Source organism: Budorcas taxicolor, chromosome 6 (genome assembly GCF_023091745.1).
Source record: "Budorcas taxicolor isolate Tak-1 chromosome 6, Takin1.1, whole genome shotgun sequence".
NCBI classification, from domain to species: domain Eukaryota; kingdom Metazoa; phylum Chordata; class Mammalia; order Artiodactyla; family Bovidae; genus Budorcas; species Budorcas taxicolor.
The window spans coordinates 92592253-92618948 of NC_068915.1; the positions used below are offsets into that span (position 1 = coordinate 92592253).

The following is a 26696-nucleotide window of genomic DNA, read 5'->3' on the forward strand; positions in this document are numbered from 1 at the left end:
CTAGCTTTGTTCATAGTGATGCTTTCTAAGGCCCACTTGACAAAACCAGGAAGAGGTGGCCATAACTCAGCCTGGGAAGGGAAGAGGGAGCCTTCATCAATGAATAGAGCCTGAGCTGAAATCTTAATTAAAAAAAAAAAAAGTTACCTAGGTGATATGGTACAGGACGTTCCAGAGAGGACAGAATGAACAAAGGCATGGAAGTGAGAAACCGGGTTATGTGTACGCGGTTGCGGGTCGGAGTTGGGGTAGGGGGCTGGGCTGTTGGCAGGGTTTTAAGGCCAGGGAGGTAGGCGGAGGCCAGAAGCGAGCTCGAGGTAGTCGTGAGAGGGTTTTATTTAAACTGTAAAGTGTTACAATTCGTGATCAGATTTGTTTTAGATAAGCCACACTGTCAGCTGTGACGTAATGGAAAGGATGCTGACTCTCCCCCTCCCCCCGCTCCCCCGTCAGAATAACCTGTGCGTAGGGCTTGGGTCTGCCATTTTAAAGGTAGAAGTGTTCTATAAATTTGTCGTCCTGTTAGTCGATTGAGCCTAACGGCATGGTTTGTCAGCAGGGGGGACCGGGAGAGTTGCTTAATGTTCAGATTACCTTAAAACCACGCTGATCCTGCGATGAGTGAAAAAGAGTTTGTCAGTGAGTGGGACACAGCCTGGCTAATTTTTAAAGTCTTTACAAGGCTGGAAATGTGGTGGTGAGAGCTGGTGAGAGCAGATTTTCTGCTTTTCGTATTCTCCTGGGTACTCTCACAATTTATTAAAATGATCGTTCTAAGTACGCTTGCAGAATCAAATAAATAAAAAGGAACAAAATAGTTGGAGCATCGCCAACAGGACCGCGTTTTCCAGGAAGGGCAGATTTTCCCTGAAGGAGGTTGAACTGTCGACCCGGAACCACGAAACACAGGCACGAAGGACTGACGGGAACACCGCCACGGGGCACCCTGCAGTCCGCCCTCCCCTGCCCTCCCCTTCTTGCGGGCTCGAAAGTCAACTTTGGTTCCCGCCCCTTTCCTCTTGGGCTTTCGAATCCCTTCCCCCTCCGCCATTTCCGGATGGGAACCTTTGTGAATTTCTTTCATTTTGAAGCGTGGGACCGATTTCGTCAACACAATCCGGCGTGGTTAACATGGCGGCGGCCGTAAGATGCTTCGGTAGAGGTAAAACAGAGGGTCGGCTGGGCTTGCGGGGAAAAATAGTTCTGGCGCGGGGTCTTCTGTGGCTGCGCAGCGCAAGCTGGGCACTCCTACATGCGGGTCTGCACAGGGGGCTTGATAAGCCTCTACTTTTTCTCGGCTCTGAGTTCTCCAAAGGGTCGTTGCTACTCAAAAGCGACCTCATAGAGGTTTTCACGCCTTTCTGTAGCTGTCCACCCTAGTACTGGAGTGGGAGGGGGATGTACATGGACATCCTTCCAGCCGCCGTAGGGAAGGAGGCAGAGACATGGTTTTGTCTCCGATGCTGGAGATGTGGGCTGCGGGGATAGGGAGGAGAGGAGTTGGAATCAAAGGTTATCATTCTCTCTTTGCCACCTCTTCTTCGCATTGCTCTCAGGATGCCTTACTCTCTTAATTTCCTTTTTATCTCACCTGTCGTTTGCAACATGACTTTGCTGGTTCGTCTTCCTATTTCCAGTCTCATACCTTGGAATGCCTCAGGAGCCAGGATTCTCCATCCTTCATCCTCATGTCTTTGTATCTGAATTCACTCCTTTGGTGATCTCATCCAAGTTCTGTGGTTTGACTATTGTCTGTATCTTAATGGTTCTCAAAATTATCTACAATAAGGACTTGAACTGTAGATTCTTAAACTACACTCTATTCTAGATCTCCAATTGTATATCTAATCAGCACTTAACTAGAATCAAACTCATTGTCATCACCTGGAGTCTTCCCCATCTCATTTGATGGTAACTTCATCCTTTCAGTTGCCCAGACACAAACCCTCAGAATATTCTTGACTCCTCCTCTTTTCCCTCACACTTCACATTAAGTAGTTGGCAGATCCTTTTGGTTTTACCCTCAAAATAAATCCAGAATCTGGCTGCTGCTTACTACACTGAAACGACCTTCCAGGCCATAATCACCCCTGACCTAGATTTCTCTACAATTTACCCTCAACAAGTAGTCAGATTGGTTCTTTAAGAACATAAGTCACATCACGTTGCTCCTATGCTCAGAATTCCTCAAAACCTCCTCATTTTTGTAAGTCTTAAGTCTTTAGAATAACCAATAGCTGTGCTGTCCTTTTTGTTATCAGTGATTGAGCACTTCAAATATGGCTAATCCGAATGAGTGTATTAAACATGTTAGATTTTGAGGACGTGGTACCAAAAGGTAAAATATCTCAATAATTTTTTTATATTAAAAACATGTTGAAATAATATTTTGGCTATTGGTTGTAATAAAATATGTTAATTTTTATTATTAATTAACTTCATTGGTTTCTTTATTTTTACCCTTTTAAAAATTGTGGCTACTAGAAAATTATTCCTGTGGCTTACATTATACCTCTGTTTGACAGCACCAACCTAGGGTCTTTTTGGGGGCTCCAAAATCACTGCAGATGGTGACTGCAGCCATGAAATTAAAAGACGCATACTCCTTGGAATAAAAGTTATGACCAACTTAGATAGCATATTCAAAAGCAGAGACATTACTTTGTCAACAAAGGTCCGTCTATTCAAGGCTGTGGTTTTTCCAGTGGTCATGTATGGACTTGAGAGTTGGACTATAAAGAAAGGTGAGTGCTGAAGAATTGATGCTTTTGAATGGTGGTGCTGGAGAAGACTCTTGAGAGTCCCTTGGACTGCAAGGAGATCCAACCAGTCCATCCTAAAAGAGATCAGTCCTGGGTGTTCATTGGAAGGACTGATGTTGAAGCTGAAACTCCAATACTTTGGCCACCTGATGCGAAGAGCTGACTCATTTGAAAAGACCCTGATGTTGGGAAAGATTGAAGGCAGGAGGAGAAGGGAACGACAGAGGATGAGATGATTAGATGGCATCACCGACTCAATGGATGTGAGTTTGAATGAACTCTGGGAGTTGGTGATGGACAGGGAGGCCTGGCGTGCTGCAATTCTTGGGGTCGCAAAGAGGCGGATACGACTGAGCGACTGAACTGAACTGAATGAATAATGCTTAAAGTAATTTGAATCCAGTTTTTGCTCTCATTAGTTCACATTTCCTTCTTTCGTTAAAGAGATATTTATTGTGTCTTCATTTGCAAAAACACTGGGTTATTTGTTAGGAACACAATAGTGAATAAGTTATATACATTATTTGGCCATGGTGCTTATCATCTATTGAGAAGCAGACATTAATTGGATTGTTCTTTCCATAATTACAGTTGTCCTAAGTGCTGTGAAGGAAAAGTACAAGTTGTAAGAGTGCATGTGAGAAACCTTAGTCAATTCTGAGCCTTTAGGGAAGACTTTTCTGAAGGAGTAGCTTAAATAGAGTCCCTGAAAGATTACTGGATAGTTATGAATTAGCTTTGGGAAGTGGGGGGTGCAAAGTAGTAATGAGAATGTCACAGAAGGAAGGAAGATTATGTTTGAAAGTCTGAAAGTTGCAGAAAACACCTTGTATTCAAGTAACTGAAAGGAGGCAGTGTATTTGAAGTGCAGAAAGCCTAATAGAGGGGTGTTAGGTGAAGCTCCCTAGATAGGTTAGAGGTAGCTCATGGGGGACCTTGTTAAGTATTTACCTTATTTGAAGAACCATCAGGTGTTGTAAGGGTATGTGATTTCATTTTTAAATCATCCCTCTTAGGGGGAGGAAAAGAAATGAAGAGGGCCAAAGATAGAAGATAGAATAGTTTGAAGTCTGTTGCAGTGTTTCATGTAGTAGGTGGTGGTGGGCTGGACTGGTCCTTATGGTGGGAAGGCAAGGACTAGATGAATGAGATCTCCTGGGGAAAATGAGGATTATAGAGTTAGGTTGAGAAGTCCTGGGGATCTCTAACCTTTCATTATCATGTGTAAGAGAATCAGCTAGCAAAGGTGATGGATTAATTTCCATCTTATTGTTGTGGGGTAGGGGTGGGGATGACTTTTGAGAATGAATGCAGATTCAGTTAGGTTCATAAGTAGTAGAGGAAATTCTGAGAGCTTCTGCTTTCTCTGAAGTAGCAAGTGAGGTTTTCTGCTAAGAGGGGAAAAGAAATATATTAAAGGAATATAATAAAACGCTACAGATAGATAAACTGGTTACAGAGGAATTGAAAATACAGATATGTTCTAACAGTGCTATTTCTCTTTTTCGGTCACTAAGTCATGTCCAGCTCTTTTACAACCCCATGTACTGTGGCCTGCCAGGCCCCTCTGTCTATGGGATTTCCCAGGCAAGAATACTAGAGTGGATTGCCATTTCCTTCTCCAGGGGAATCTTCCAGGGAAATCAACAGTGCTATTTAAGTGGTGGTGTTTTTGTAGTTTGGTTTTTTCCTTAGGCTGTAGCAGTTTGATACCTGTTGAAAATTTTAATTTCTGGTTGTCATGACTAGGGATTCTTGAAAGTAGTGGTAGATTATTTTATAGCAGGTTGCAATTGATGCAAGAGAATTATTATTTTGAGGATCCTGCCAAGGTTGTTGGGTTTTTGTTTAATACAGTTAGAATTATTTTTTTGAAGTGTTTGCCAAATCGTGAGTGGAAAATTGCTCTTCCTTCACTTAACCATATGTGATTTTTCAAGATAGCTGGCTTTAAAAATGTGGGGGATCTCCTCCTAGACAGTTGCATACCAGCATAGCCCACTCAATTTGAGATTCTGGAGGATAGGACCTGGATCTCATTAGTCTATTTCTCTTTTTTCCCCTAGCCATTAAAGCCCTTTGTGCCACAAAGAATTCCCAGTAATGAACAGGTCTCCTAGACTGTCTCAGATGTCATTTCCATACACTCATAGAATTCACAGTTTAGGTGGTTTCCCTGTACTTGTTGCTTTGTTGTGGGATATTAGAGATGAAATTGAGTTGTTAGGCATGTGATGCCATTTGAGCTAATAATGAGGGGAAGGCCAGGGCAAGGTCTGGAGCTGGTGCATCCCAGTCAGATGTCACATTAAATGTAAAGACCCTAAGGCAGGAGTTAACCTGAGGGGCTGGGGGGATTCAGGGATCTGAAAGAAGGATCAGAGTGAGGAGGTTAGAGAGGGGTTTGGAGTGATAGGCAGGGACAAGCTCACATAGGGGCTGGTAGACCACAGTGAGGACGTGGGCGCTCCCCTGCACGCACAGCGCTCTGCACTTGGAGGCGTAACTCACGAATTGAATTCATTTGATGTGTAGACAGGTCTTACAGTTTACATGCTCTCAGTTTATCTCTTGAATGGATTTTAAGATTCTGGATTTTAACAGTCATTTTACATGAAAACTTAGTTGTGGAGTGCCAATTTAAAAAATGGAGTTTAAGCGAATTCAGCAGAAGATACAGATGATCAAACATGAAAACATACTCAGCCTAACTCTTAAGGAAATGCAAATTAATACAATTCCTTATACCATCTCTCTTCTACTAGACTGACAAAAGACCAAAACATTTGGTAACAGACTATGTTGACATGAATGTATGGAAATAGGCAACCTTTTCATTGTTGGTGACTGTGTGCATGGCACTGTTATTTCAGAGAGCAGTATTTATCAGAATTACAAATGCTCATGTCGTTCGACCCAGCACATTCCCATCTTGAAATTTATCCTGTGAAATACTTATTTGTGTGCAAAATGGTGTTTGTACAAGGTCATTCACTGCAGGATTATTTATAATAGCAAAATATTATAAATGACCTAATGGCTGGTCACTGATAAAGTCATGATACAGCCCCACAGTGTAGTACTTTGCAGCTCTAAAAACATAGTCTTTATGAAGTGATGTGAAATTACTGCTGTAATATTTACATATGAATGTACTGTTATGAAAGATATACATGAGATTATATATATGTGTATAGATATATATACATCTCTTATAAATAGGTGTATATATCTATATCTGCATGTGAAAATGGGCTCTAATACCTTTACATGAAAAAGCAAGGTGTAGAACAGTGAGTGGGCTTCCCAGGTGACTCAGTGGTAAAAAATCTACTTGCCAGTGTAGGAGATGCAGGAGACATGTGTTTGATCCCTGGGTCTAGAAGATCCCCTGGAGGGAAGAAATGGCAACCCACTCCAGTATTCTTGCCTGGAGAATCCCATGGATGGAGGAGACTGGGGAGCTATAGTCCATGGGGCTGCAAAGAGTTGGACATGACTGAGCATGCGCACACACATGCATGCACACAGACCTGTGACAGGCCATCTGACTCCTCCTTAAGTAGCACTGTAAAATGATATCTTATTATGGTTGAAATTAGTATTTACCTGCTTGCTAATGAGACTGTACAGTTTTCCATATAATAATTCATCGTTTGTATTTCCTTTTCAGTTAGAAATCGATTCATCTCTTGTTTATTTTTCAGTTGGGTTGATCTTGCATATTCTGGGTGTTAATTCTTAGGCCAGTGTGTGTGTGTTACTCTTCTCCCAGTTTTTGGCTTGTCTTTTCATTTTCAAGTATTGTTTGATAAACAAATGTTCTTTGTTTTTTAATTTATTTATTTTAATTGAAGGCTAATTACTTTACAGTATTGTGGTGGTTTTTGCCATACATTGACATGAATCAGCCTTGGGTATACATGTCTTCCCCATCCTGAATCCCCCTCCCACCTCCCTCCTCATCCCATCCCTCAGGGTCATCCCAGTGCACCAGCCCTGAGCACCCTGTCTCATGCATCAAACCTGGACTGGCGATCTATTTCACATATGATAATATACATGTTTCAATGCTATCCTCTGAAATCATCCCACCCTCGCCCTCTCACACAGAGCCCAAATGCTGTTCTTTACATCTGTGTCTCTTTTGCTGTCTCCCATACAGGATCATTGTTACCATCTCTAAATTCCATATATATGCATTAGTATACTGTATTGGTGTTTTTCTTTCTGACTTACTTCACTCTGTATAATAGGCTCCAGATAAACAAGTGTCGTTAACACTAACAGAGTCACTTTTTAGTGCTTTTGGGTTTTGTTTGTGAAAATTGTTCCTTCCTCAAAGGTTGTAAAGATTATTTACCTATATTCTGAAAGCCTTTTAAATTTTGCCACTCACATATAAGTCCTTAGTGCATCTAGATTTGATTGTGTGTGTATGGTGTGAGATAGGGATCTAAATATACTCTTTTCCCTATTGATAATCACTTGTCTTAGCGCCACTTATTGCATTCTTTGCCCAGTGATTTGCGATAACATCTCTATCATATTTCCATATCCGTATGTGCGTAGGTCTGTTGCTGGGCTGTTTATTGTTTTATTAGTCTGTTTTTCTATACTTGTACCGATACCAAAGTGCCCTAATTACCATAGCTTCATAACAAGTCTTAACTTCTGGTAAGGCAGTTCCTTTCACTTTGTTCTTATCCTTCAGAAGTAATTGGGCAACTTGAATGCATTATCTGTGCGAAATTAAATAAATAAAATTTAAGAAAAGTTCAGGGTACATACACATAATCCATAAAGATAGAGCTAACATATTCTGTTGAGTCCAAACTAGATTCAGTTAAAAATAAATGAAGACAGTTCTTCAATTAGATTTGTTTACTTGGCTTTCATTTCAAGAAGTGCAGTTTCCATTTTTACGCTTTTTAAAGATTGTGGTTAACAGTCACAAAATCTGGAATATTTTTGTTTTGGAAAACATGGAGAATATAAAAACTATGAATGTAATAATGAATATTAATATTTTATATGTTTTTTCTTTTAAGTCTTGATACATCATCAAAGGCATGGTCTTTCCAAGGTGACTTCTCAGACGTCTCTTTATCCTTGTTCCATATACATTCCGGTGCCTAAAAGATATTTTGCAACCGCTGCGAAGTAAGTATTTTATATTTTGGTTATTTCGTCTGCTACCATTTCAGTCTTTGATTAGAAAATATTATGCGTGGTTCCTTAAAGACATACAAGGACATACAGTTGTAAAAGTTTAGCATCTCTGCTTTTTTGATAGTTCTGAAGGAGAGATATGACTAATTATAATAATACTTCATACGTATTGAACACTGACATTCAATAACTAACTTAATCTCGACAGCAACTTTTTGTGGAAACCATTGTTATGATGCTGTTTTTTAGAGGTGGAGAGCAAGGCACCAGTAGATTATTGTAACTTGCCCAGGGTCACAGAGCTAGTAAGTGTCAGAGCTAGGATTTTGTGACATAAGTATTTAAATTGGTCTCTGCCACCAATTCCTGTCTCACAGGTCCTAAAATCCTTGTGATCTCCTCAGTCATAGGGGTGCTAGGAGAGCAGTTTTCAAAAATACCTGGCCTTTGGCCCAGTTCGTGATACAGAGCTCCTAAAACCCTTAATATTTCCTGGGTCATAGGCATGTCTCTGTCTAGCGAGGCATCTCTTGGTGGCCTCCTGAAAGGGGTCACTATAAAGACCAAGCTAAGATTAGAAGCTTGGAACTTCCAGCCCTGCCTTCCATCCTCCAGGGAGGAGAGAAGGGCTAGAGATTGAATTCATAATTGCTCATGCCTCCGTGAGGAAGCCTCCATAAAAATCCCTGAACTGTGGGGTTTGGAGAGCTTCTGGGCTGAACTCGTCCAGCTTAGTGCATCCGGTGCTTCATCCAGATAGATAGTGTCAGAACTACGTTGAGTTGCCAACTGTCCAGCTCGTATTGGTAAGTGGAGGTTGTGAGGGACGTATCCATACATTTAGTGTCAGAATTGTTGTGAGTAGAGGAAAGCAGTTTCATATCTAACTCTACTCCCTGTGTGCATCTTACTTCCTTGTTTCTAACTTAACAGTGTATCTTGGAGATTGTTTCAGATGGAGCTTTTAGTCATTTTTTTAAAAACTTGAGATAAAATCAACATATAACATTATGTTAGTTTCAGGTAGGTGACATAATGATTTTCTTTTAATTTATTTTTTTATTGAAGGATAATTGCTTTACAGAATTTTGTTGTTTTCTGTAAAACCTCAACATGAATCAGCCATTGGTATACATAAATGTCCTCCCTTTTGAACCTCCCTCCCATTTCCCGCCCCAGCTCACCCCTCTAGGTTGATACAGAGCCCCTGTTTGAGTTTCCTGAGCCATACAGCAAATTACTGTTGGCTGTCTATTTTAAATGTGGTAATATAAGTTTCCATGTTACTCTTTCCATACATCTCACCCTCTCCTCCCCTCTCCCCATGTCAGTAAGTCTGTTCTCTGTGTTTCTCCACTGCAGGTCTGTAAATAAATTATTCACTACCATTTTTCTAGATTCTGTATATATGTATTAGAATACAATATTATCTTTCTCTTTCTGACTCACTTCACTCTGTATAATAAGTTCTAGGTTCATCCACCTCATCAAAACTGACTCAAATGCGTTCCTTTGCGACATAATGATTTAATGTTTGTTTATATTGGGAAATACCACAAGAAGTCTAGTTAATATCCATCACCATATGGAGTTACAGATTTTTTTCCCTTGTGATGAGAACTTTAGAGATTTACTCTCAGCGACTTTCAAATATACATTATAGTATTATTACATTGTAGTCCATTATTACATTATATAATTTTTACATTGTATTATTAATTATAGTCACCATATTGTACATTACATCCCCATGACTTATTTTATAATTGAAAGTTTGTACCTTTTGACAACTTTACCTATTTCACCTGCCCTGCCCTGCCTCTGGCAGCTGAACTCTGTTTTCTGCATCTGTAAGTTCGTTTTTTTTTTCTTTTGAGGTTATACATATATGTGAAATCACATGGTATTTGTTTTTCTGTCTGACTTAGTTCACTTAACATAAGAGAAAGGTTCTTCTGTGTTGTTACAAATGGCTAGATTTCATTCTCATAATGGCTGAATAATATTCCTCTGTGTGTGTGTGTGTGTGTGTGTGTGTGTGTGTGTGTGTGTGTGTATGACATTTTCTTTATGTATCCTTCCATTAGTGGACTCTTAGATTGCTTCCATGTCTTGATTATTGTAAATATGGCGACAGTGAACATGGGTATAATATTTCATTGGGTCTGTGTACCGTATTTTTACTTAGTCCTTCCCCTACTGATACACATTTATCTTTCCAAAAGACATGTCTTTTGCTATTATAAATGATCCTGCACTGAAGGATCATGTACATAGATCTTGTCAAGTATTATGAATATTTGTAGTATGAACTCAGAATTGAATCAAAAGTTGTGTGCATTTATAATTTTCATAGGTAACACCAAATTGCCTTCATAGAGATCCTGTGTACAGTGTAATCAAAATTTTTAAACTTTGCCAATTTGATAGGTAATAAATAGTAACATCATGGCTTTAATTTTTATTTTATTATTATTATTGAGGTTGTCTGCCTTTTTTATCTGTTTAAGAACCATTTATGCTTTCTTTACTGTGAGTTTTTTCTTTATATCCTATTCCCATTTTTTTGCTGGTGATTAGTAGGAGGTCTTTATAAATTAGCACATATCTGCACTATAACTTTCATATGTTTTAACTGTTATAGTGGAGGAATGGACCAGGTGCTATGTGCTCACCGATGAAAGGTCATTTAATTCTTCCTGGAGGAGAATACGGCAGGAAGTATTTGAGCTGAGTCTTGAAAGATAGATAGGATTTTGCAGGGAAATTGTGAGAAAGGTGTTTCAGTGTGGCAGAGGCATGAAAGTAAATGACATGAATACAGGATGAAGAAAGGAGGCAGAAATGTTACTAGAAAGGAGACTTCCTTTGAGTCTGAATAGTACGTGGGTTCTTTTTGGTTGAGAATTTGAAAGAGTATTGGTTATACCAATTTACATCCCTACCTAGTAGTGAGTGAAAGTGTCCTAATTTTTAACAACTTTGGAGATCGTCAGTCTTTATTTGTGTTTCTTCATTATGTATCTGATTTGTACATTTTGCCCATTTTTCTTTTGAGCTGTTTGTCTTTTTCCTTTCTGTTTTGTGGAAGTATTTGTTAGGAACATAGATTATTTTGAGAATATTCTTTCTTTAAATGTTATTTTCTTTTATCTTATAGAAATTTTTCATTTTATGTCTTCCCCATATTCTGTTTCAGTACAACTCTAAAAGAGTTTTCCCTCACCTAGAAACTGTAGCATATGAAATATGCATGTTAAAAAAATGTTAAAATGTTAAGTGTTAAAAAAAAATTTTTTTTTTCTCTGTTAATTTATAAAACAAAAACTATGAACAGTTATTGCGGCGAGCGGAGACCACTCCCCCTTATGTTGTGTGGGCTTCTCTCGTGGCGCACAGGCCCTAGGTGTGCAGGCTTCAGCAGCTGCAGCATGTGCGCTCAGCAGCTGTGGTGCACAGGCTTTATTCCTCCATGGCATGTGAGTTTTTTCAGACCAAGGAGTGAAATCATGTTTCCTGCATTGGCAGGCAAGAATTCTTGTCCACTGAGCCACCAGGAAAGTCCTAGCTGTGGTTTTAGTTTATAATTTATTGGCTTTATTATATACTAAAAAATAGTTTTTTCCTGGCTAATTTTTTATCATGAAACTGAGACAGGGTAGAGGGGCTTGAACTTGCTTCTCTCTTCTGTCTTGTCACTCTGAATCTCCTCTCTTCTCCATGGTTTGCCAGTGATGTCTCTGACTCTGGTTCTGCTTCTCTCTTGACAGTAGATTCTTTTTCTTGCTTCTTGGGTTGCATCTCAGAATTTTTTATTGACCGCTAGATACTTTGTGTAGAACAGTTGAGGCTAAAATACACAGTATTTGTGCCTGGAAAGGGAAATGTTCTGGCAAATGTTGTTGAGCTGGGGTTTGGTTTTGTTATTGCTGTGGTTACCACCAGCAGCATCAAATTTCTGGACTGTTACCTTGTGCTTCGGGTGAAGGCTGGGTTGCTGGAAGGTTTTTCCCCTCAGGGTTCCTGGTGCATGCTCAGTGTTGACCCTTGGCTGTGCAGCTACGCCTCAGAAGGGGGCTGCTCTGTGTATTCTGGCTCCTCTCCTAGTAGAAGAGTGCTGTTGCTTACTGCTCAGTGCTTGTTAGGCTGGTGATGGGTGTGGAAGGGATTCTGTTTCCAAAGCCAGCCTTTGTCTTAAGCAGGCCCAGTGTTGCTGGTCCTTGGGGATGGTTTTCTCCATATGTCTCTCCTCTCCTGCCATGGTCTACATCTATCGGAAGTGTTGTGCCACAGTGTCTGGGCCCTTCTGGAGCTTTATCGGTAGATGATATCACCATCAGGACTGTGTGCTACCCTCCCTCAAGGATAGAAGTTTTAGTATTTTTTCTTCTTTCTAGTGTTTTATTCTTCTTCTTTCATTTCCCTACACATTTCCTTTCTTTCATTTACCTGTGCCCTAGAGCGGCGGTCCCCCACCTTTTTGGATCAGGGACTGGTTTCATGGAAGACAGTTTTTCCATTGACCAACCGTTTGGGGTGCGGATGTTGGTTTCAGGATGATTCAAGTGCATTACATTTATCGTGCACTTTATTTCTGCTGTTACGTCAGCTCCACCTCAGATCATCAGGCTGTACATCCCAGAAAGTTGGGGACCCCTGCCCTAGAGGGCTTCAGGGTTACTTATCTTTCTGGCAGCAGTGGCTGCTCTTCTCTGTGCTGCATCTTCGAAGGAGGCTCTCTGTCTCCTGGCCTATTCCATTCTTTCTTAGAAGAACCTGGTGGAGGTCTGAGGACGGTTGAGCGTGAACTTCTCTTGTGTCTAGATCTCTCGGGTTTAAACTGTCACACTAGCACTAAAAGTTTAGCTGAGTTTTTTCTTTTTTCTTCTTCTTCTTACCTGCCTGCCTTCCTCTCATTCTTTGCTCTAAGCAAGATCTTCCTGGCTGTACATATATGGAGTGGAGGGTGTGGGAAGATTTCAGACCTACTTGGTTGCCCTGCCATCATCAGCTCCATGATGGGTTCAAGAAAAGTTGTGATTCTGTCTGCCTGTCACTGTTAATGCTCTTTCCAGCTTTTATTTCTATTGACTAGGTTTTATTCTGTCAGTTTTTACACTGTAAGTTTAAGCAGTACTTATGCATTTCGTTTAATGAATAAACCAGCATCAGAGATGTTAGTGAATTTACTTATGTGATTACACTGAGAAATAAGAATTCCAGACATTTGCATTCCATTATTAGTTATATGCCTTAGGCATTTTCCCTTTAGTTCTGTTTAGTTCAGTTTAGTTTGACTGAGGTTGTGTGTCCCCTACTCTGACCCTGATTCCTCAAATTAAAGACTTATTCAGCCTTAAAAAGACTTGGATCTCTAGGTTCACAGATCTTCAAGGCTCTTGAAATGAACTTTATTATCGTACTGATTCTTTTTGGTCTTGTTTTATTTGGGTAAGACCGTGGAATTGTTTTTCCTTTCATGGTCTTGGAGTTGGGAGACAGGAGAAGCAGGGAGAAAGTTATTATCTGACTGCAGTCTCTTATGACTCATTCTGTCCACATGGTTTAGTTACCCAGGTAACTGCAGCCAAACTGTGTTTTCTCTAGTTCAGACTACCAGGTATTTCTCCCTCACCTTCCCCAAAACCTTTCTAATACAATTGTTTTACTCCCTGATAACAGTTTTTACATTCTTCGGATAGGGCCTTACATACTGAATAAACAACAGAGTTCTTCTGGATGTGATTCTTATGAATAAAGACACACCTTTTGGAGGGTCAGGGACAACAGCAGGTGGTGGGTTTGTAAGATTGATTATTATTGACAGATTTTAGTCAGTTGCAGGTTTTTTTTTTTTTGGAAGAAAGTGTTTCCCTAGAATCCTGTTTGCTCTATGTTAAATGATGTTGTAGGTTTCCCTGGCGGCTCAGTGGTAGAGAATCTGCCTGCCAGTGCAGGAGATGCAGGTTTGATCCCTGGGTTGGGATGATCTCCTGGGGAGAAAGAAATGGCAACCCACTTCAGTATTCTTGCCTGGAAAATCCCATGGACAGAGGAGCCTGGTGGGCAACAGTCCATGGGGTTGCAAAAGAGTTAGACACAACTTAGCAGCTAAACAACAACAATGATGTTTTACTTTATTTATTTTTACAAGTGTTCATTTGTGACTCAACAGTATTTTCATTGAACCATCTCAAACCATTCAAAAAACCATCTCAAATTTTGTGAAACAAGGTCCAAAGCATAAGTAAGTAAACTGCTATATACCCAACTCAATCTCTTTATGTTCAGATTTTGCAAATATTAATTTAAAAATCACATTTTAGTCTCTGGGAACTTCATATTACTAATTGTAAATTAGATGGATAGGTTCAGTTGTGATGAAGAATTTAGTGGTGAAATCAGAATTTATGTAAAGTAAATCTGTGGGTTATAGCTACAATTTTTATTCATTTGTTTATTTTAGATAGTTTATTACTAAAACAGGCTCTCTAGGCTCCTGCCCCTGTTGGCCACTCTACTCTTTTACTAGATATAAAATGTGATTTCTTCAGTTTGGCAGGTTTCAGGATTTTGTGGTGTACTTCCACATAGTACTGAGGCACGTTGCATCCATCCACTCGGGCACCTACTTAGACTTGTCGGCAGTCCAGAAGGGCACCTGTGTCCCATTAAAAATGAGTGTTGTCATTATCTGCTATTCTGTCAAATTGCTCATTAGCTGGGAGGATACTATTATTAGTTGTAGTAATAAGAATTCTTTGAGTGCTGTAAGTGAGCATGGAATTATATGTTCGATTGGTTTTTGAGGTTTTTTTTTTTAAATATCATTTTACTGTCATCCATTTCTTCTGCATGAATTTTATAGGACCTCATTTAAGTTTTCTATTGCTGCCATAGCAAATTACCACAGACCTTGTGGCTTAAAGCAACTCAGGTTTATCATCTTGCAGTTCTGTAGTTCAGAATTCTGATATGGATCTCACTAGACTAAAATTAGGGCGCTGTCAGAGCTTCGGCCCTTTCTAAAGACTCTAGAGGAGAATCTGTTTCCTTGCCATTTCCAGCTTCAAGAGCTACCCATATTCCTTAGCTCGTGGCTCCCCCTTCCTCCATCTTCAAAGCTAGGAATGGCATATTGGGTCCATTTCATGCTCAGATTTCTCCTTCCCATTGCTGTGAGATGAGGATGAGAAAGGAGGTTTCTCTGCTTTCAGGAACTGTGTGATTAGATTGGGCCCACCTGAATAGTCCAGCATCCTCTCAAGGTAATCACCCTGCAAAGTCCTTTTTGCTGTGCAGATGTGGCCATATTTGGGAAGCCGTAATCCTGTCTACCACAGAACCCAGACTTCTTTTAGGATAGTATTTCCCTAATTTAAAGCATTTATGGTTAAAAGATTAAAGGTGTGATTGGAATTAATGCTGAGAAAGTGTATCATATCACCTCTACTTCTGTCTTAGCTTCAAACTCTTACCTGCAATTACCTGTGGAACACATTTTCTTAGATATTTTGTAAGCGCCTTGTTGGTGTTTGTTATGTAACAAACCACCCTGCGATTATCATTGCCCACATGTCTGTGAGCTGATGTGAGCTAGGTTTGTATAGGTGTCTCTGATGACCTTGGCTGGGCTTGCTGTGCCTCTGAATCTGCGGGTCAGCTGCGAGTTGTCTAATCTAGCCTGGGGCTCTGTGGAGCCAGCTCTGTTGTTCACTTGTCTCTCATCCTCCCACCTTTGGGCTAGCCCAGGCCTGTGCTTATGAAAATGGCAGAAAGACAAACTTACAAGTGGGAACAGATGAAGCCTCTTAAGGCCTAAGCTTAGAGCATAGAATCTGTCAGTTTTGCTTTATTCTATTGGCCTACTAGTCATGTGACCAAATCAAGGCACTTTTAAGTGGGGGGAAGTGCAAAGTCACTTAGCAAAGGGACTTGAGTAGAGAGAGGAGGCAAGGAACTGCGGCCAGTGATGCAACTAACCCCACACTCAGACTCTATTGCCCCAAACTGAACTCATCTCCGTGACTACCTCCCTCAAAAGAAACCTGTTTTGCTTTCTTTATTTCTGGTTTTAGTTAATGATACTACTCATGTCTAATCATGCGAGCCGGAAACCTGCGTAGTATCCTAGTCATCTCCTTCCCCTTTGTCTTCTGTATTTACCTTGTAAAATGTCTCTGTAATCTGTCCAGCCTAGTATCATCACTGTTCTGCTTCAGGCTGTCATGTCTCCTTGAGAAGAGAGGGAGGGTCGCCTCTTTAATCCTCTCCAGTCTGCTTCCTTCAGACCCATCCCTTATATTGTAGCCAGAATACTCTGTGTGAAATACAGGCGCCACTCCTGTCCAGTGGCTTCTCACTGTCTCTAGAGGAGGCCTCTGTATCTGGATTCTCTAGCCTCCTGTGCTGCTGTTTCCTGAGGTAGAGTTCCAGAGTCAGCAAAATGTGGCCAGAGGGCCATTACATTTTTAAGTGATGTTTTTTACATTTTTAAGGGGAAAAAAGAATAGCATTTTGTGACACGTGAAAATTACAAAATTTAAACCAGTGTTCGTAAAGTTTTACTGGAATGCAGCTATGCTTATTCATTTTTGTGTTGTGTATGGCTGCTTTCGCATTCGCATGGCAGGGTTGAGTCACTGAGATGAGTCCATAAAACATTTACTGTCTGATCCCCTTCCAGAAAAAGTTTACCAACCCCTTCTCTAGTCAGCTAGAACTTAGAATGGCTCCCCTCATGTACCATTCTGTTAATCATGCCTCAATACTTTCATTACCTTGTTTCTTTGCCTGGATAACTCTGTTTTTTTAAATAGCTTTATTGAGGTACAATTTGCATACCATACAATTCACCCGCTTAAAGTGTGCAACTCAGTGATTTTTATAGTGTGTTCACAGAGTTTGTGTGACTGTCACCACAGTCTATTTTGGAACATTTCATTAATCTTCCCTGTAAACCGCATGGCCATTAGCAGTCACTGCCCATTTCCCTATCCCCTCCCCAGCCCTAGACAACCTGAATCTACTTTCAGTTTCTATAGGTGTACCCATTCTTTTTTTTTTTTTTTTCCCGCCCATTCTTGACATTTCCTATAAATGGAACCATACAATGTGTGGTCTTTTGGAACTGGCTTCTTTCACTTAGCATTCTGTGTTTAAGGTTCATAGAAATTGTAGCATGTATCAATGCTTCATTCCTTTTCACTGCCTATTAATACTCTGCTCTATGGATATACCACATTTTGTATATTCAGCTTGTTTTACCTTTTGACTTTTATTGAGTAATGCTGCTGTGAATAGTTGTGTACAAGTTTTTGTGTGTCCATGTTTTCGTTTCTCTTAGGTTTATATTTAGGCTGCTGCTGCCTCATCCTTTAGGAATTGACTCTGGGGTCTTTTTTTTTTTTTTTTCTGAACTCTTCCCTGCCTGCTAGGCTGGGTTAACTATCTTTTCCCCATGGCCCTGATAACATTCTTATAGTATTTACCACATCATATTGAAGTTATCTGTTTGTGTGAACATCTTCCCTACTCTGAGTTTCTGGAGAGCAACTTCAATACCTTATCCAACTTTGTATCAGCTGCAAACAGTTGAAAAATTTGCTTAATATTTGTTGAACTAAAAAAAAACTATAAAGCAGTCTGTGCTTTTGAATTAAAATAAACTTTATCTTTTGTCATTTTTTTCTGTCTAATGTAAGTATATTAGCTTCCTTTTTAAGTCTCTTGGTACATATTTAGATAACTGATTTGAATTTTTTTTTTAAGGCCTGCAAAGAAAACAAAAAAAGGTACTAAAGAAAAAGCATCAAATGAGAAGAAAGATGATATAGAAAAAATAAAGTCATATCCTTTTATGGAAGGGGAACCTGAAGACGATGTCTACCTAAAATGCTTATACCCAAGGCAGATATATGAGGTGGAGAAAGCTGTTCACTTACTTAAGAAATTTCAAGTTTTGGACTTTACAAATCCAAAGCAAGGTGTTTATCTTGATTTGACACTGGATATGACACTGGGGAAGAAGGTATGTAGACTGAATTAAAATTTATTTGTCAACAGTGGTAGAATGAATTGCTCTTTCTTAACTTAAAATATGTTTTGTCTCCTGTAATAATTTTTAGAAAATCTAATGCTCTTTCTGAACTTTAGGATGAGAAATATTAAAGTTTGTCTTTTAGCTTTCCAAATAATAATATAGAATGTTGAACTCATTCTGTAGAGTCAATGAACATATACCTCCTATTTATCTGGAAGTCATTGGTAGGAACAAAAGTAGTGTCAAAATTAATTGAGGTATTACTGTAACTGAAAAATGACTTAAGCTGTCCAGGCATGTTGTTCCTTCTTGGTCAGTAAGGACTTTGGATAGCTCGGTGGCCTGAAGATGTGTTCCTCAGAATCCTGGGTTGAGACTAAGTTTGGATGGGGTGCCAAGCCCCTTACACTCATCTCAATCAAAACATTTCTGCTTTGTCTGCTTATATATTGCAGATCCACAGAAGATTTGTTTATAAAATTCTAAAGGTGGGAAAAATACTGGATTAGAATTGAGGTCCATTACAGCTCTCAATTTGATAGGCTTCTCACTTAAGAAATTAATTTATTTGGAGATGATACTTTGATTTTTATTCTGAGGATGTCTTTTTTTTTTCCAAACTGGTGGATCTGTGTTTTTGAGTACAATTTAACAACCTCAGCAGCAACAAGTAATTGAGGAGGAGGAATAAAACATAGTGCTTAAGAGCATAGGCTGACATTGTATTACAGGCCAGAATCCTGGGGTCACCAATTACCTGCTCTTTGAGCTTCTGGTTTAACCTCTCCAAAACCCAGTTTTTCCCTTTCTTTATAAAGGGAAGTAAAATGCTTATTTTCATGCATGTTCTCATTTAATTCTATAATAATCTCAAAAGAGGAAGCTGAGACATTGAAAGTAAAGTATCTTGCTCAAGGTCACCTGAGGTGGGGGTGGAATTAGGATTTAAACCAAGGTCTGTTTCCTTTCTTGGTTATTTTTTGTTTATTTCAATCCTATTGAAATTTTATTTTATACTATAGTGTTACTGTTCTTTTATTTTAAAACGTTGTAGTGTCTAACATAACCACTTTCTCAGTCAACCAATAGTGTAATTTATAACGAAGTATTGTAGGACCACAAGTTTCATTTTGTAAATGTTAGCCACTTGTAAACTAATAACATTGAAAAGGTTCAGTTTTCTTCCTGAGACCTTTTTTGTTCTTGACAGAGTGCTTGTAAAACAAGCCAGTATTCCCCCAGGGGATGCTATTATTGTGATTGCTTGCCATTGAAAAATTTACTGAAGCCAGTTGTGACATGTTAATAGCAAAGGAATGACAGTCAGTAAAACTGAGTTGCACGTCTGACATAAAGTGTGCTTAAGAGTTTGTGCCTTCTTGTCTGAAAAGAAATTCTCAGGAGGTTATCTTACTCAAGTTTTTCTAAAAATATGATCTTTCAATCAGTTTTAATTATGAAATGACTCTTTTTCTGGACCTTAAGGCTGTACCAAAACTATGGGCCTAGAACTTGTTTCCGTGTGAAGTCTCCGTAAGAGATCCGAGTCACAGGTCTAGACAGGTCCTTGGCCCAGTGACTAAACAAATTAGTTTTGAGGTCCTGTGAAAACTCCACCCATATTAGGGTGCCTCAAATGCATGCCATTATTTGGGATTTTCCGACTGACTTCCCATACATGTCTGGAAGTGGTGGGTGGTCCAGGTGGTTTCAAAATAGACTTGCTCGAAATGGCCTTTCAGATTTGGCAGTCTATCTTGGATTTAGAGTTAATATCATCAGATTCACCTGATTGTTTAGAATCAACATGGAAATTAGGAGTGACCCACTGAGCAGATTAGCTGGATATATTGTTCAATGTGCATAGCTGTATACATGTCCTCCTTGATGATGTAAAAAAAAATTATATGTTTTTTTGAATTTAATTCAAGGTAGAAAACATTTATTGGCATCCATCATGTGGAAGGCCTTGTACCAGGTGCTGGGGAAGATAAAGTGAAAGTGAAGTCGCTCAGTCGTGACTGACTCTTGCGACCCCATGGACTGTAGCCTGTCAGGCTCCTCCGTCCATGGGATTTTCCAGGCAAGATTGCTGGAGTGGATTGCCATTTCCTTCTCCAGGGGATCTTCCCGACCCAGGGATCAAACCTGGGTCTCCTGCATTGCAGGCAGACGCTTTGCAAACACAGATCTTAATTTAATATGTGAGACTGTAGAGAAAGAAGCCACGTGCCATGGAACTGTGGAGTTGGGGAAAGAGGTTTATATCTTTATTTTGATTTCTTACAAAGGAAATATAATCTGTTATGCTTTAACAGGTAATCAATGAATATTTTGGATATTAGAAAAGATGAATGAATTTTTTATAATTGTTTTTCCATTGTTGTTTATTTAGAAAAAAGTGGAGCCATTTACCAGTGTTCTTAGTTTGCCATACCCATTCATTTCAGAAATGAGTAAAGTTGCCGTATTTACAGAGGTGAGTAACTTTTGTCAGCTTTTTATATCCTTTAGTTTTTTGACACATCACATTTATCAGTGATTAGAATAACTGAATAGAGTTGGAGAAAATCCTGGCATTCCCCTAGAATATTTTCCCCATGTGAAACTCAAAGCAGTTAAATGGCTTATTTGAGGTCATATCATTAGTTTGAGAAAGAGCTAAACCACAGCATTAACTTCATCATTATTATCTACCATTTTATGTTTCTCACAAGAGAAGTAATTATCCTACTAGCTGCTGTGTCCTGCTGAAACTCTCCAAACGACAACAATAACATTGACTTTAAAGCAGTGGGCCATTTAGTGCTGTGAAAACACAGAAACCACACTTTAAGAATGATCTAGTCTGTAAAGTCAAGAAAGTGACGGCAGTAACGAGTATAGTAATACAGCTCTTTGTCATTGTTTTTGTATTATGCACATTTGTATATAACATGCTCGTGAATTTGTTTTGTAAAGTGTTTTTCTTGCTGTCATCTGTCTCACTTACAATGAAGAAATTCTTTGCTTTTTTCCCCAGAAAAGTAGAGAATATAGCTCTTAGAATGTCACAAAACTTGAGTAAATAGTGACATATTTTTATAGTAAATCCAAATGGTATAAATGAAGCATATAGAGAAAAAACCCTAATACTGTGTATTTTTCTTTTGGATTTTCAGACAGTAGGCTAAATTTTGGTTCTCATTTCTAAAATTTAAAAATCTTTACTCTTCTAATAATGGATTGATAAAATGTCTCCATTTAAAGTAGCAAAACTAAATAATCTGTTATTTTTGGAAAATGATGTATTGATGACATTGGAGACTTAGGACCACTTGGTGGGTTTTTAATATGCCATTTTGACATATTTCCTCATATATTAGTCAAGAAATGCCTTCAGTTCAGTTCAGTTCAGTCGCTCAGTTGTGTCTGACTCTGTGACCTCATGAAGCAGCACGCCAGGCCTCCCTGTCCATTACCAACTCCCGGAGTTCACCCAAACCCATGTCCATCGAGTTGGTGATGCCATCCAGCCATCTCATCCTCTGTCGTCCCCTTTCCCTCCTGCCCCCAATCCCTCCCATCATTAGAGTTTTTTCCATTGAGTCAACTCTTCGTATGAGGTGGCCAAAGTACTGGAGTTTCAGCTTTAGCATGAGTCCTTCCAGTGAACACCCAGGACTGATCTCCTTTGGAATGAACTGGTTGGATCTCCTTGCAGTCCAAGGGACTCTCAAGAAATGCCTTAATCACCTGCAAACTAAGCTTGTTCTGAATGTACTATCTCTGATGCATCTAGTTGAAAACTGATGCAGTTTCAGTTAAAAGTAAAAAATACAGTTTTTATTTTGAACTGTGGTATTTCTGACAAAATACTTGAAAGCAGACTGAATTTCTTTAATGTTCAAACTATTGTATTTTTTGGTAGAATGCATCAGAAATTAAAATAGCAGAAGAAAATGGAGCTGCATTTGCAGGAGGAAGTAATCTCATTCAGCAGGTACAGTATTGTTTTCGTATTCATTACTTACAGAAATTGTTCTGTTATCTTTGCCATCCATTGATTTATTACATGTGGAACATAACTACTCTGTTCATATCTTTTGATAAATGGTAAGTAGACCTTTACAGAACAGATGATTTTCCTACTCTTTTGAGTCTCAAAATCAAGCTAAGAAAAAACTATCCCGACAGCCTGATATTAGTTATACTTGATTTGTATTTGTGATTTTTTTGTTTCTTTCTTATGTGTTTGTCAGAATTTTATGGATAGACTGGAAAGGACAGTATGACTCTTGTGGTTTTAAATGTGAGATTTAAGGTGAAATCTGAAAGGTAGCTTATATGGCTATCTCTTCATATTTCAAAGGCCAGATGTTTGTTTTACCTTATTGGAGTGGAAAGTGTGATTTACTTTAGTAGATTACAAAGGATAGCGTCTGACCTCTATAATATGGTACTTTTGGTTACTCTTAAATTTTACCACACCAGCTCTCCGAAGTCCATCAGTTCAAGTGGTATAAGCAAAACAATGTTATGTAGCCTACCTTGAGAAAATAACAAAGAAGTGGTGGAGCCCATTTGAAGCAAAGACGTTTGTTTGTTTTAGTTAATTTATTTATTTTAATTGGAGGCTAATTACTTTACAATATTGTGGTGGTTTTTGCCATACATTGATATGAATCAGCCATGTGTGTTCCACATCCTGAACCCACCTCCCACCTCCCTCCCCATCCCATCCCTCAGGGTCATCCCAGTGCACCAGCCCTGAGCACCCTGTCTCATGCATCAAACCTGGACTGGCAATCTATTTCACATATAATAGTATACATGTTTCAATGCTATTCTCTCAAATCATCCCACCTTTGCCTTCTCCCATAGAGTCCAAAAGACTGTTCTATACATCTGTGTCTCTTTTGCTGTCTCGCATACAGGATCATTGTTACCATCTTTCTAAATTCCATATATATGTGTTGGTATACTGTATTGGTGTTTTTCTTTCTGGCTTACTTGACTCTCTATGATAGGCTTCAGTTTCATCCACCTCATTAGAACTGATTCAAATGTATTCTTTTTAATGGCTGAGTAGTACTCCATTGTGTATATGTACCACAGCTTTCTTATCCATTTGTCTGCCAATGGGCATCTAGGTTGCTTCCATGTCCTGGCTATTGTAAACAGTGCTGCAGTGAGCATTGGGGTATACATGTCTCTTTCAATTCTGGTTTCCTCGGTGTGTATGCCCAGCAGTGGGATTGCTGGGTTGTATGGCAGTTCTATTTCCAGTTTTTTAAGGAATCTCCACACTGTTCTCCATAGTGGCTGTACTAGTTTGCATTCCCACCAACAGTGTAAGAGGGTTCCCTTTTCTCCGCACCCTCTCCAGCATTTATTGTGTGTAGACTTTTTGATGATGGCCATTCTGACCAGTGTGAGATGGTACCTCATTGTGGTTTTGATTTGTATTTCTCTGATGAGTGATGTTGAGCATCTTTTCATGTTTGTTAGCCATCTGTATGTCTTCTTTGGAGAAATGTCTGTTTAGTTCTTTGACTCAGTTTTTGATTGGGTCATTTATTTTTCTGGAATTGAGCTGCAGGAGCTGCTTGTATATTTTTGAGATTAATTCTTTGTCAGTTGCTTCATTTGCTATTATGTTTTCCTATTCTGAAGGCTGTCTTTTCACCTTATAGTTTCCTTCATTGTGCAAAAGCTTTTAGGTTTGATTAGGTCCCATTTGTTTATTTTTGCTTTTATTTCCATTACTGTAGGTGGTGGATCATAGAGGATCCTGCTGTGATTTATGTCGGAGAGTGTTTTGCCTGTGTTTTCCTCTAGGAGTTTTATAGGAGTTTTCTGGTCTTATGTTTAGATCTTTAATCCATTTTGATTTTATTTTTGTGTACGGTGTTAGAAAGTATTCTAGTTTCATTCTTTTACAAGTGGTTGACCAGTTTTCTCAGCACCACTTGTTAAAGAGATTGTGTTTTCTCCATTGTATATTCTTGAAGCAAAGACATTTGTTTTTTTAAAGATGTGGGAAGAAGAGGCACATCTCTCCATGCTATTCTTTGGAACTCTGCATTCAGATGGGTATATCTTTCCTTTTCTCCTTTGCCTTTTGCTTCTCTTCTTTTCTCAGCTATTTGTAAGGCCTCATCAGACGACTGTTTTGATTTTTGCATTTCTTTTTCTTGGGGATGGTCTCGGTCACTGCCTCCTGTACAATATCACGACTTTCCGTTCATAGTTCTTCAGGCAGTCTATCAGATCTAATCCCTTGAGTCTATTTGTCACTTCTGCTGTATAATTGTAAGGGATTTAGGTCATACTGGAATGGTCTGGTGGTTTTCCCTACTTTCTTCAATTTAAGTCTGAATTCGGCAATAAGGAGTTCATGATCTGAGCCACAGTCAGTTCCCTGTCTTGTTTTTGCTGATTGTATAGATCTTCTTCATTTTTGGCTGCGAAGAATAAATCAGTCTGATCTCACTGTTGACCATCTGGTAATGTCCATATGTAGAGTTTTCTCTGGTGTTGTTGGAAGAGGGTATTTGCTATGACCAGTGTGTTCTCTTGGCAAAGCTCTGTTAGCCTTTGCTCTGCTTCATTTTGTACTCCAAGGCCAAATTTGCCTGTTACTCCAGGTATCGCTTGATGTCCTACTTTTGCATTCCAGTCTCCTATAATGAAAAGGATGTCTTTTTTGGGTGTTAGTTCTAGAATGTAGGTCAAGAAGCAACAGTTAGAACTGGACATGGAACAACAGACTGGTTCCAAATAGGGAAAGGAGTACATCAAGCTTGTATATTGTCACCCTGCTTATTTAACTTATATGCAGAGTACATCATGTGAAATGCTGGGATGGATGAAGCACGAGCTGTAATCAAGATTGTTGGGAGAAATATCAATAACCTCAGGTATGCAGATAACACCATCCTTACGGCAGAAAGTGAAGAAGAAATGAAGAGCCTCTTGATGAAAGTGAAAAAGGAGAGTAAAAAAGTTGGCTTAAAACTCAACATTCAGAAAACTAAGATCATAACATCTGATCCCATCACTTTATAGCAAATAGATGGGGAAACAGTGGAAACAGTGAGAGACTTTTTTTTGCTGGGCTCCAAAATCACTGCAGATGGTGACTGCAACCATGAAATTAAAAGACGCTTGCTCCTCGGAAGAAAAGCTATCACCAACCTAGATAGCATACTAAAAAGCAGAGACATTACTTTGCCAATAAAGGTCCGCCTAGTCAAAGCTGTGGTTTTTCCAGTAGTCATGTATGGATGTGAGAGTTGGATTATAAAGAAAGCTGAGTGCCAAAGAATTGATGCTTTTGAACTGTGGTGTTGATGAAGACTCTTGAGAGTCCCTTGGACTGCAAGAACAAACCGGTTAGTCCTAAAGGAAATCAGTCCTTGAGTATTCATTGGAAGGAGTTATGCTGAAGCTGAAACTCCAATACTTTGGCCACCTCATGGGAAGAACTGACTGATTTGAAAAGACCCTGATGCTGGGAAAGATTGAAGACAGGAGGAGGAGGGGACAACAGAGGATGAGATGGTTGGATGGTATCACTGACTCAGTGGACATGAGTTTGAGTATGCTCTGGGATTTGGTGATGGACAGGGAAGCCTGGAGTGCTGCAGTCCATGGGTTTGCAAAGAGTCAGACGTGACTGAGTGACTGAACTGAATTGCTTTAAGTACATTTTGCTTTAATTTTAATACATGTGAAATGTCACAAGTATGCTTGGTTCTGAGGGATTTTAAAATTGTTTCATTTTTACTTGTCTCTAAATTGTGATTTCCATCTATAGAGTTTTGTGATATTTTATGATATGATCTTAAAGGCTAACTGGAGCATAGCTTTCAGACATAATTTAATCCAAAGGAAAATGTTTTAGAATCAGGATTAGAAAATCTTGGAGTGGAAATTTCACATATAGTTCTTTGATGTTTCAAAATTGGCTCTGCTTTCATGTTTGTAGTGATGAGAGCCCTGATTTTGGAGCCAAACCGCCTCTGTTTGGTTCTGGGTCTGCCACGTAAAAGTGCAGACTGGTTTGTTCTCCCCAAGCCCTCAACTTCCTTGTCTAGAATGTGTGGTCAGTATTAGTACTTGCCTTGTAGGGTTGTTGTATACACTTGGTGAACTAAACCATGTAATGTGTTTAGCACGTTACAGGTATTCGAAGAATACTTAGCACATTACAAGTGTTCTAAGAATACTTGTCACATGCCAAGGATTCTTTTTATGTAAATTATTATTATTCAGGGCTTCCCACGTAGCTCAGTCGGTAAAGCATCTGCCTATAATGTAGGAAACCTGAGTTTAATTCCTGGGTTGGGAAGTTCCCCTGGAGAAGGAAATGACAACTCACTCCAGTGTTCTTTCCTGGAGAATCCCATGCACAGAGGAGCCTGGCAGGCTACAGTCCATGAGATCGCAAGAGTCGGAGACAACTTCGCACTATCTTTCTTTCTATTATTGTTCAGGGGAGCATAGTATGCCATTTAGGGATTAAAAAATTTGTAAAAAGAAAAAATAGTAACAAGAAAATAAAATTCCAGAATCATGCTTAATTTTGCTAGAGTTCAGGTTTTTATAGTTTAATGTGTAACCCCAAACTAAGGCTTTGAATGACATATTGTGGTAAGGTTTATGCAAAGAGAATCATTGGTAAGATAAGTGTTGCCCAGGCAGTATTACTCTAAAAAGTTGCTTCTATTTTAAAT

General features: G+C 39.2%; 1 protein-coding gene across 1 annotated transcript in view; it reads left to right on the plus strand.

The window, feature by feature from the left end:
• The first annotated feature begins 1129 nt into the window (after nt 1-1129).
• The window catches only part of MRPL1 (mitochondrial ribosomal protein L1), a 68569-nt gene continuing 43002 nt past the window's right edge, over nt 1130-26696 (plus strand). The window contains exons 1-5 of the mRNA XM_052642148.1: nt 1130-1162; nt 7814-7925; nt 17706-17964; nt 20372-20455; nt 21887-21958. Of these exons, the coding sequence (XP_052498108.1) occupies nt 1132-1162; nt 7814-7925; nt 17706-17964; nt 20372-20455; nt 21887-21958 (558 nt within the window). The 5' untranslated portion in view covers nt 1130-1131. The remainder of the gene's footprint in view (nt 1163-7813; nt 7926-17705; nt 17965-20371; nt 20456-21886; nt 21959-26696) is intronic.